Source organism: Pterocles gutturalis, unplaced genomic scaffold (assembly GCF_000699245.1).
Source record: "Pterocles gutturalis isolate BGI_N339 unplaced genomic scaffold, ASM69924v1 scaffold35148, whole genome shotgun sequence".
Lineage (NCBI taxonomy): Eukaryota > Metazoa > Chordata > Aves > Pterocliformes > Pteroclidae > Pterocles > Pterocles gutturalis.
This window is the reverse complement of record NW_010119240.1, coordinates 21127-33239: the sequence shown is the minus strand read 5'-3', so window position 1 is coordinate 33239 and position 12113 is coordinate 21127. Positions and strand designations below refer to the sequence as shown.

Sequence of the window (12113 nt, the reverse complement as noted above, 5' to 3'; positions counted from 1 at the left end):
TTCCTGCTGCAGGAAGCTTAAACTTCCTGGTAAGAGTTGCTGTATTTCTTCTTCTGAGACACTCATGTCATGAAATGTTATATGCTGTGTAATGAAGTAATTATGCCATGCTGTGATAGTGGAATAAGCAATAAAAAGCAGGTTTGTATTTTTATTTTTATTTTTAAAACGATACACCATTTTAAGATAAAATCCTAAATGAAGGAATTAAGAAAGTCTGTGTTCTATATCCGTACGCACAGGATTTGAGGAAGGTTGACTAGGTTGATCAACACTTCAGAAGGTACAGTAAAAAATGATAAAGGGTCCTAGAAAAAGTAGGAAAAGCAGGTCAAGATGATTGCAAACCTTCAGCCTTTTTAAACAAAATGTTGCTTGTGTTTGTTCCGAGGAATTTTTTGGTTTGGGGTTTTTTTTTGTTGTTTGGGAGTTTTTTATTTGTGGTGTTCAGTATTATTTTGTTTGGTTTTGTTTATTTATTTTTAAAAATATGTCTAGGTCTGCAGAAATTCATTCTGTTAAAAACTTTCAATTACAGATATTTTTGCTGCATGGACTACGCTGCACTCATCTCAAATCTTGAAATTGTTTCTCTATATCGGGGTTTTATGTAGAACAACATAAAGAACTTAGATGATTCCTGCCTGTTTCACACTTCTCTTGCAGGTTGTTTCTCACATGAATAGAGGTCATTTATTTTAAATTCAAGTTGTAAATACTGGTAACATCAAAACAGATCATGGAAGGATCCAATTTTCATGGAGAATAGAATACTTGCTATAATATCTATAAATAACAAATCTGAAGTTTCCATCACTTTTTAAAGGAGAGCTTTAGACTTCCAATTACATGCATGATAAAAACATCCTTTTTTGACACAGTGCATATTGAGGAATTCTTCTTTATAAGTACACATGCATACTCAAGTCTTTGAAAGACTTCTATGCCTTGTGGATTCTACTATCTCAAGAAATAGTAATCGGTATGACTTCATTTTGTTTGTACAGATCTGAAGAGGAATGATTACACACCTGACAAGATCATATTTCCTCAGGATGATTCCCCTGAATTGACAATTCAGCCTGGAAGCTGCACCAAAGAATCCGATTCAGCTAATTCTATTCGTCTGATGCTCTAATGATGCGACCAAATCAGTGGCTTCATCCAAACTTCATGGAATGTCACAAAGTTGTCACTTATCTTTCCTTCAGAAATTAGAAGAAGGATATGTCAAAACAAGGATGGGTGTCTTATAAGTGGAATTTTGTCTGGTCCATAGTCTGAGGACCTAACAACTTGTGATACCTACAGAGAACAGCTTGGTGGCTCATCATTTTAAAGGTTGAATAATGACAAGTATTTAAGATACGTTTTTAAAAGGTCTTTTTAGCAGAAGGTGGGGTTTTTTTTGTTTGGGTTTTTTTTTGTGTTCAGTGGAGGATTTTCTCTCTGTAGTCCTGTGGTGTGCAATATGCCTTCAACCAAAAGGATTTTGGTAGTTGATGTTTTAAGGTAAAGCATTTGTCTGTTTGGCAGCTGTCTTACTGTCGATCAGCAAAAGACAGGAGAAAGCACCTACCTCTGTAATGCCAGAGTATTCTTTGAGTGTTTTTGGAAGTGTTCCACTAATGTTTTCTCACCAGATGTCTTTTAGTCTGGCTTTTTGAAGAGGACAGAGCCAAATGAGGTGTGTGTATGATGCCAGTAGGCTGAGGCTGAAGGTAGGAACTTGATCTGTTCCAATAGAGAGAGAATCTCCTGAATCAGGATTCAGCTTCATGGCTGTAAAGCTGGGGGTTTTGGTGGAATAAAGCCCTAATTGTGCATAATGAAATTTATTGTTTTATACATTTCAATTTTATCAAGTCACCATCAAATAGTAACAAAGCCATGAGAGACTGGTATAATCGTATTTAATAGATGAAATAGTATGTACTGGTCCAAATAAGTTGCCTTGTAAGAACAAAAGTTGGAAGTGCTTTTCCTCGTACGTAGTGACTGCTTCAGAAGTTATGCCTTCCAAAGATCTCGTAAAACCAGTATATCAAAACCGAATGTACACGTAACTTTCAAATGTATTTAAAATTGTGTAGAAAACATCTTTAATGTTATGTTATTTGTGGTACTTATTTAAGAGAGACTAGGGTTGGATAAGCATTATGTAAAGTACGGGAGATTGCAATGCACCTTCATGCCAATAAAATGTAATTTAACTGTCCCAAATATTGTTGAGCATTCAGCAAGAAAAAACTCTTGTCCAACTGAAGTTTCATGCTGCGAATTTTTTTTTGTTACATAGGTACTAATTTGTAATTTTTAATTAAAAGGGCAGTATATAGCTCTATAAATTTTTTATTCTGTAGTGTATCTTATAGATACAGACCTAAGGCACGAACACAATAGCTGTTTAAATGGTGTTTTATGTTCGATGGGGAAAGGTAAAATGTTATAAGGATATAATACTGTATACATTTTGTATATCATTAAATCTTTAAAGAATCTAAAATAAATTTATTCTTGTTTACAGACTTCTGTCTGTCTTGGTCTGAAAGGTTATTTGGGTGAATTTAAGTAACTCTGTGCAGAAAAGTAGAATTTGCCATGCTGGATCAAAGCAGCTGGCCGCCTTTGGGGTATCTCAGCTGTGGCTAACATCAGAAACTCGGGCGTCAGGGAAGTGAAAACTCTCGTAGTAGACAAACATATGTGATGGGGTTAATGAGTAAATGGGACAAAAATATCTTAAAGCTGATGCCTGACTGCATCCCCTGCTGTTCCTGTGAGTTGATGGGCAGTTGTTCAAGATGTGCTTATACTTTTTAATGCTATGTTCTTAGCCAAATAACAGCAACAGTCAATCTGCAAAGGAGGCTGGCTCTTCAAACTGGGAAGGATTTCTAGAGGAGCCTCAGGTGTTGTGAAAACAGGACCAAGTTCAGTGTATGAAACAGGAAAACTGTTTTGGGAAAATTCTAAGTAGAAGTTAGGAAACTTTGTTTCCTGACATACTTAATGCACAGTTAATTTTTACAACCATGATACCTGTCTTCAGTAGTTTTGCCTGTGCCATGTTTCTTAACAAAATAAATAGATGTGGCTTTTGTGTGGTGGGTGTGTGAGTGGGGAGGGTCCCCTCTGCTCAGTGTTGCAGTGACTGGGGCCTGAAGCCTTTCCAAAACCAAAAGGGACAAATAGGGCTGGGGCATGTATGTAAGACTTGGAGTGGTTAACGCCATGCGTATTTCTGTACATCTTCCTGGCATGGCTACTAGCTTGCTCTCGACACACCTAGAATTGTATGAGAAGCCTATGCCTAAATTGAGGGGAAAATTATGACTTTCACGAGTTATCTTCATTACACTGTCAGAAAAGTCATAAATCTAAGTATCCTTCACAGAAGGCATTGGAAAAGTGTGGTGGTAAAGAAAAAAAAAAAAATTGGTTTGAAGAAGTAGCCTGGCCTTGTGAGGATAATACCGTGTCCTGTTGATGTCAGGCTGCAGGAACATGAAGGTTACCCCATGTAATTTAATTTGGTTGAGAACATCAAGTGTCACTCCTCTGCTGAAACTCTTGAAGTGCTCTATGAACAGGGAAGGGTTGTGATCCTTCACCTTTTAAATTTCTGTTAGATTACTGAAGCGGAGGAAAGTAGAAGCAGCGCTGGAACTTTTGTTATCTCTCCAAAACCAAAATGTCAGCATATCTTGTTAGAGCCTAGTTTTTAAATACAGGGATACTAATTCAAACCTTCTCTATTTTTAGTAAAAATCTGAAATGCTCCAGTGACTTGCCTCCTAAAAAGGTATTTAGAGAATATCTCTCTTAGGGAAATAGGTAAGCTACATTATTTTCCTTGACAGATAGTTTTGATTCCCTACCCACCTTCCTCAGGATATTTTTATTAGAACAAAAACCATTGAATAACAGATGACACGGAATAGTATGTACTTGTAGACTAGTGTTGGTTGCTTATGTAATGTCTGTTTTAAAATGCACTGTAATTTACTTCAGCATCAATAGTTCTTTATACAAAAACCCCAAATATATGAGTGCACTAATTTAATCTTGTAATTAATCCAGCAAATTCAGCATTGCTGACTGCTTTCTTGCAGTATTTAGGTGCTGGAACATTTCAGAGAAAACCAATCCCAAATACATTGTGGCAAAATACACAAAGGTGAGTCTCCTGGGGAGCTGGTTTCCTAGCTGCTGCTCAGCAGCGCTGTGATTCAGAAGAGACTTGGCTTGTAAGCCTGTGGCAGGGATTTCCTTAATTTTTATTCTTTGTGGTTGCATCTCACTTAACGCCCCAACACATAACGCTGCAAGAATTTGGAGGGAGGAAAAGACTGCATCTGAAAGCTTGGTAGTAACAGTTCATGTTGAATGTTCCTAAAAGATCAATTGGGGGGAAAAACCCCACATTTAAAAAAAAAAAATGTAACAATGCTTCTAAAATTCTAAAATTCACTTCTGATGATTTAATCTTTCTTGTTACAATTAGACCTTCTCCTTGCAAGTAATCCATTTGGTGGTGAGGGTAAGTTAATTCTCAGTGCCTGAGTTTGCAGTAGCACTGATGCAGGTTTGTGTATCATGTCATGTTAAAGTTGTAAATCAAGGTCTTCATTCAGATTCCACAAAAAGTAGGAATAAGCATATGTTTTTGCCTTCTTGAATGATGAATGCTGGTATTACTGATTTTAGTACTAAGAGTAAAATTTAGCTACATGGATTTATAGTCTTTTTAAAATACTCTATATTTAATGGTTTCAGTGATTTGTAGTTTTCAGTACAAATTGTGTTCTACCTGCGTGACAGCTCTTATTGTTTCCCAATAAAGGTTTCAAAAAGTGGTTTTTAATGCTGTCATCAGCCTGTATATGGCCGTAGTAGTTGCTTTTCAGTATGTTTCGTCAAGCTATCTTCCTTCTTTAATGTGTTCCCCTCTGCAGGAAGGCAAGGACTTTTGGTAAGAATGTTTTTAAGAATTAGTAGAAGTTGAAACAGCTCTTGTTAATGCTGCCAACTGCTAAATAGTTTGCAGTGTTATTGTTCCCTGTCCTGTATAAGAAAAACAAATTACTTGGTTCCTTCCTTCTATCTACTGTTCTCAGCATGTTTTACAACACATCTTATTTGCTGCTCTTGCTCTAAAGAAATAGTTGGCTGTGCTCATACTTGTCACTAATGGAGTGGAATCAAGATACAAGTCCTTTGTATCAGCTATGGTGGGGCTGGAATTTAAGTGCATCAAATGGCTCCAGAAGCTGCTGTGGTTGTGTGCACTTGCACATCACTGTAAACATAAAGCTCGTGAACGTTTTGTAGCTGCTAAGCCTTTGGGGGTTGTAATTTATTTTTGTGCATTTGGTTTTTTTTAGAGCAGATGGTGAGAATGCTTAGTCCAGTAGCAGGAGCTTGCCAAGAAGATGAAGGAGCAAGTTCCTGAGGTGGAGATTCCAGATGAAGTGGGCAGGAAAGGTAAGATATGCTGGGGGCACAGGGCTAATTACTGTTTCATTAGTAGTAATGAAATGCATCTCAGTATTATTTAACTATGCAGCAGGGCGAAGACATGTCATCATGGGTTGTTGGACTACACTGGAAGTTATAAAAAAAAAAAAAAATTCTAGCCAGTGGTTTTCCTTGTTTGTGCCATGTTGCTAGAGTGTTGGTTTTGTGCTATGTATGAGACAGAGATAGTGTATATCACTAGGAGTAGTAGAAGTGGAAACTAAGCCCCAACAATTGCTGAGGGGTGTTGCACAGCAGGAAGAGGAGGATTAAGACAAATTGATTTTTGAACAGAACCTGAAAAACTCTTTCTTGCAGGGAGCTTTGAAGTCAAGAAAAATGGCAAGCTGATTATTTTCTGAGATTGAAACTTCAGGCTTTCCCTTTTAAGAAGATGTCAGTAATGACCATTGCAGCCAGCGGCAGCCTTCTCTCATCTTGTTTCCACAAAAGTGCAATTAACTGCTAACAAAAGCTGCCCTTGGAAGGTGAAGCTGGGCCGGAGGAAGCTTTCTTGTCCCTCACACCCTTGCTGCAACTGAGCAGATCTGTTGCAGAAATTTGCTGGAGTTCTGTTTCTTCGAGTCAGATGTTTGTGGCCGTTCCTCTGCTGTAGCCTTAGCTCAGCCTTTCCCTAAGTTTGCTGAAACTCTGCCCAGTGGAATCGGTGGGTGCCTGTTGCTTCCCAAGGTTGCTTTGGGTGGTGTGTAGGAAGGAGATAGAGGCAGGTCGGGCCAGGCGCATTCCCCTGGCTGAGAACCGGCGGAACAGATGACATCACAAAGCGGTGGGGCCAGGGGCGCCCGGGGCTGGGCTGTGCAGTAGCAGGCTAGTCATGCCATGAAACGGGCCGGAAGAGGTGATGGTGAAGAAAAGAAGGCAAGAGCCACCTCCCTGAGCTGGGCAAGCACAGGCTCCCTGCAAGGCTGCCGGTGGCTTCCCCGCCACCTCCCATCCCTGACAGTCCCAACGTGTTTTCTCCTCCAAGCTAACGTTTCTCAGCGATGGCTATAAAAGATGGAATTAAGTGGTATCATAGGAGACTGGTCTGTAGGTAGAGCTGTTTGGAAATGTTGGCTCTGCTGTTATTGAAATTTAAAAGGAAACAGTTCTGTAATTGTTTTGTAGCTATTAAATGATAGAAAGTGGCTGTCGGCCTGGGAGGTCTCCAGAAAGGGGAACTTGGGCACGTGTTGTTGAGCTGAAGGGAAAGAAATGGCTCTGCTTGTTCTGCCAAGATTGTTGAGGTTTTAGAATTTTCTCTCTTTCTGCATCAGAATACAATTATCAGCCTTTAAATTCAAGGAAGGCAACACCAGTGAGCACATCTGAGTTGTGCAGGGTCTGTGTTCAGACCTCTCTTCTGCCTAGTTGGGGATGGGGACAGTTTGGTCCCGGACTTACAGACTTGTGCAGCAAGAAAAAAAACTACTAAAATTTTCTTACATGAATTAAGTAACATTTTATGGAAAAAGTCTAAAGAGCAACCTGTTTATAGTAGCACATGAAAGGCAATCTATGCTTTTAGAAAATATCTAAGTACCAAACTACTGAGCAAATTAAATATAATTTGCGTTCTGTAGGAAGAAAGGCTTAATATAGCTATTTACAGCTGGTTATAGGTTTTGAGTAATTGTGTATGGAGTCAAAAGACTGAATGGAATTTTAGGAGTAACTATAAAGCCCCAGACCTTTAAACAATACCTCTTAATGATGTATCTCACCATACTGGGAAGAGCTTAGTGTGGGAGATGGAGAGTCTTTACGACTGTATTACCTTGATGAAAGTAAATGTGAATGTGACTTGTAAAGAAGTTTCCTGAAACAGCAGGAAATGTCTCCTTAAAACAGTACTGCTTTCTAAAAAACATAAAGAACATCATTGTAGCATTTTAGATTTCCATTGTTGTGGGTGGGTTTGGTTTGGTTTTTTTTCCCCAGTAAGTGTAAGCATGACTCCATTTGCTTGGAAAGTGTGAAGCACTCCTGCAATGAACTGATGGAGGAGCTGAACAGCCAGTGCCCGGGGCTCACCGGCCTGAGGAATCTGGGCAACACGTGCTACATGAACACAATTTTGCAGTGCCTCTGCAGCCTGCCGCCACTCGTGGAGTATTTCCTCTCAGAAAAGTATAAAGCAGCTCTACACAAGTAAGTTGCGTTATTCACGCTATTTGTATTTTTCTGCTTGGCATTGCCATTTTCCTTCCAAAGGATACGTCTTGCCAGGAGAATGTCCCAGGCAGCCACCTGCCAGCTCCCCACCCAGCAGTTAGAGTCACACTGGCCACAAGCTGGTTTCCTCCCCCTTCCTCTGAGACCCCGAGGCATTTGCCCTTCCTGTGTACCTTAAGCATTATACTTTTTTTGTCATGTTGGTGGCAATACCAGTTATTGTCATTGCTGTCTCAATGATGATTCCTACTATGTTCCAGTATTTGCAGAGTCCCTCAAAACAAATGATGGGCTGTCAGAGCCATACTGTACCTGCACGTATTTTCTAAGTTTAGGTATTACGCTCCTATTGGAAGGTGGAGCCATCATCTTTTCATACTTGACCTGAAACTGATGCTTATTTTTTCCAAGGGAGAATGGTGACTCCGCGGCTGCCTTTGGCCGTTTGCTGTCTGACATGTGGCTTGGAGAGTTCGACTGTGTTTCCCCAGAGGTTTTTCATTCAGTACTTGCGAAGAGGTACCCAACTTTTCGCAAGAGGACGCAGCAGGATGCACAGGAGTTTCTGATCTGTGTGCTGAATGAGCTCCATGAGGCTCTCAAGAAGGTAAGAGCCCATCTGTGGTGTTATGGGGACTGTAGCTGTTTCCTCTTTGCATTTCGTGATCTAGTGTTTAATGTAATAATCGCCTGTCCTACTCTTCTGAACTACATGATGCAGCTGCTAGAAACTGTCACTTTCTTCCTTTGTTTCATACCCACATACACACAATAATTCATTTGCTTCCTGTCTAATGGCGCATCAAATTGCAGCTCCCCTCTAAATGATAATGCTGGCTGTAGCTCCCTTATCCTCACCTCTGCTTCTCCTTGCTCCTTCCGTGGTTTACATTCTCCCTTTTGTTCATCTGCCTGAAATCTTCATGTCTGCCATGCCCCATGTCTGCCTTTCTGTTCTTCAGAGCCACTGATAAAGAGCTTGTCTAGCAATTAAGTCACTCCTGTCTAATGCCCAGAGTATTGTATTTCTGTTTAATTTATCTCAGAAGAGGAATTTAGCTCACCCTGCATGTATGAAACATCAAGTAAAGTAATAGCATTGTGGAGCCAAGTGCTGTGACAAGACTACCCCCAAGCCTACACAGGCAGCGGGCAGCGACCAGTAAAACCCAGTGAAGGCAATTCTGAAACAGCTGGGTACCTACTTTTTTGGGTTTTGTTTTTTTCTTCTATATAGTCAAGCCAAAGAAGGTGCAAAACCAGTGCAAAAGCAAGTGGAGGGAGTGTCAGCGAAACCTCTATTATCACCCAGTTATTTGAGGGACAGCTGAGTTACGATATCACCTGTCAGGAATGCAGGACCACCACCAGCAGACCCGAGACCTTCACTGTTCTTTCCCTGCCCATCCCTTCTAGGAGCACATGCTCTCTGCAGGTATGACTTCTGGTACATTCCTTTTTTGCTGGCTTCTGGTTCATGTGGGGAGAGGTGGCTCAGATTAATTCATGTTATTTAAAAGACGCAGGGTTTTAGTTACTTTGGTTTGCTGGGCACTAATGGACAGTCTTTGAACTGGTCCGAAGAGACGTGGAGTTTCTGTGCTGGCTTCTGGGGCGTGGAGGCCGGTAAGGTTATGGGAGCAACGCTCCTGAGTTGCCATGGGATGAGGAATATTGCTCAACAGCAACGCCGAGGGTTTCTGTCTCTCAAAGTATTTCCTCAGCTGAGGCGGAAAAACAGAGCCAATGTTGGCTGCTTCGTGTTCCAAGTTTGTTGGTAATGGTGTCAGCCTTGCTACGTCATGCTTCGATTACGGAGAGAGCTCCAGAGTATGGCAAACCCTTCTCCTACCTTGCTTAGGATCTTGAGGGGTGGAGATCTGTTTCATCAAATGTTTGGGGTTTTTGCTTGTTTGTTTGTTTTTTGACAGGATTGTCTCAAGTGCTTCTTTCAGCAAGACACACTGACTTGGAACAACCAAATCCACTGTTCCTGGTGTGGAACTAAACGAGATGCTGCAGTGAAGGCCACCATAACCAAGGCACCACAGATCGTTATTTTTCACCTGAAGAGGTACAGTCTGTATGGGGAAGGACATGGCCCTTTCCTGGGATTTGTGCGACATGAAGGACAGTCACTTGCACTTGCAGAAAAGGAAAAACAGATCACTGCAAATGGGTGTTTAGGGTACTAGATGGGCAGTTACAGAGATTCACCTGTCAAACATGCAAGTTGCATTCCTGACATCTCAGACGCTGTGTTCTGCTTTACTCTGCACTCCAGCCCACCAAGCGTCACTCACTACATTTGGGATCTCTTCTCCAAACGGGAGAACAACTCCCCAGAGGAGTGACTGACTACGGAGCAGTTCAATGGCTCCCATGGCCAGACATCCCCGCGCATATGAGTTCCTGGGGCAAGCGGGAGAGCTTGTGACTTGGGTTCTCAGGGCAGGACTGAAACAGGGCATTTTGCTTGTCTTGCAGCGGAGACACTGTATCTTTGTTTAAGTCAGGTCTAAGCAACTGGGTCTACTAACCAGAGCAGCGTAGCAGCGTAAGAGCTCCCAATGAACAGACTTTACTAGCCACGCAGGGCCAGATGCCAGATTTAGTCTCAAGAATTTATTCTTACCGACTTCCTGCCTGTAAAGAAAATCACTCTGGGATGATTTGGCTTCCCAGAACTACATTATGTGATGTTAGTTTTTAATTTCCCTTTCAGCATCTGCTTTCCTTGACACGCTCAAATGAGCTGTCGTCACCAGCTGCAGCCCTTGGCCACATCATAAAATTTTCAAAGTATAGTGTTGTACTAAAAGTTACAGAAGCAAGATGGATGGAGCCTGGCAGGAAAGAAGAGCTGACAACAGTGCAGTCCAAAATGTTTAGGACACAGTGACAGTGATGCAGAGATTTAACTTCTGCCTGCTCTTGGCATGTGTCCATTTCTAATGGACAGAAGGATCAGGAAGCAAGAGCTTTGCTTTTCTTGGTGAACCTCTCTTGTGGGTTTAGCGCATTTTTCTGTCAGTTTACTGTAATACTTAACACATCTTTCTCTTTCAAAACGTGGGATAGTCATTATTTTTCCTTACCCCTAGGAAAGTCAGTTAAGCAACCACCACGCTGCAAGACAGAAGCTGAGTGTTACTTAAAATAGTTCAAAATCTTATTTCAGGTTTGAATGGCAAGGCAAGCACAGAAGGAAACTCTTGACTGACATCCGCTATCCCCTCAGCAACCTGGATCTCTCTCCTTACAGTTCCCCACTTTCCTGCAAGGATGCCAAGTACAGCTTGTGTGCTGTAGTGGTGAGCTTTGGTTTTTCTTTTCTATGTGTAATGCCCTGCCCCATGTAGCAGATGAAGCCTGTGTTCATTTGGCCTTTGTATATATGATTTACATGTGTCTTTCATGCACTTCTTTTAACCTGCCATGCCATAATCCAGTAACAGCATGTAACCAAAGCTGAGAGGATAAGTTCTCACCTCTCTCCTTCCCCCAGCCACATCCCAGCTTTAAAAAGCACACACTCCCAGCACACACCTGCCTGGAGCCTCCTCAGCCTTTTCAGCATAAACACGCAAGCTGATGCTGCATGGATCCTCTTCATAAATAAGGACCAAAGGGTCTCTTTTTCCATCACTTGCTGAAAGTGGGGCCCGCTGACAGTGACCTGTTCAGGGCTAACAGCTGGGTTACAAATTCAATATAACAAATAAAGAAGCATAATAATAATCTACTCTGTTTTAAAGCATTTATTTTAAGTAACGTTCCTCACTGTAGGCCAAAGGAGGTTAGAATCTTCTCTCCCCTCTTTTCCAAGTGCAGACACAACCCGATTGCCACTTCCTACCTTTGCCTGGCAGGAGAAAGCGCAAGCCTTCTGTTTTACCAGACTGTGTTGTTTGTTACAGAACCACGTTGGTTTTCTGGACGATGGCCACTACACGGCATTCTGCAAGCACTCGGTTACTGAAAACTGGTACAGCTTTGATGATGCGCAGATCACCAGGATCCCAGATTCCTCAGTGCAGACTGGCACAGCTTATCTCCTGTTCTACACCTGTCCAGACCTTCTCTGCACCCCTTAAAAACCTGCTAGCCCTGGAACCCAATCAGTGGCCAAGTCCTGTTCCATCAGTAAACTAGAGTATTTGCATTACCGAGCATCTGTTGTGGTCTTTGAGGAAGTCATTTCTAGAGAGAGGAGTCACAGCTTCCAGGCCTGTTAAGGAACGTGCATCCATCCGCTCCCTTTGTACAGGGTCTAACGGCTGTTTTCCATGACAAACCTCATCCATCCCGCAAAAGAACACAAAAGCTGAGCATATAGATGCACCTACCTGAAAATTCCTGTTTCTCTGTTGGTGAAGTTAATTATGTTGATTTAAGCTGCCCTTCAGAAACTGACA

General features: G+C 41.6%; 1 protein-coding gene across 1 annotated transcript in view; it reads left to right on the top strand.

Annotated features, from left to right (window-relative positions):
* Positions 1 to 11792, top strand: part of TRPM7 (transient receptor potential cation channel, subfamily M, member 7) — a 37500-nt gene extending 25708 nt beyond the window's left edge. Inside the window, exons 31-36 of the mRNA XM_010076514.1 lie at positions 7462 to 7671; positions 8107 to 8302; positions 8933 to 9130; positions 9627 to 9769; positions 10877 to 11009; positions 11616 to 11792. Of these exons, the coding sequence (XP_010074816.1) occupies positions 7462 to 7671; positions 8107 to 8302; positions 8933 to 9130; positions 9627 to 9769; positions 10877 to 11009; positions 11616 to 11792 (1057 nt within the window). The remainder of the gene's footprint in view (positions 1 to 7461; positions 7672 to 8106; positions 8303 to 8932; positions 9131 to 9626; positions 9770 to 10876; positions 11010 to 11615) is intronic.
* Positions 11793 to 12113: the final 321 nt, after the last annotated feature.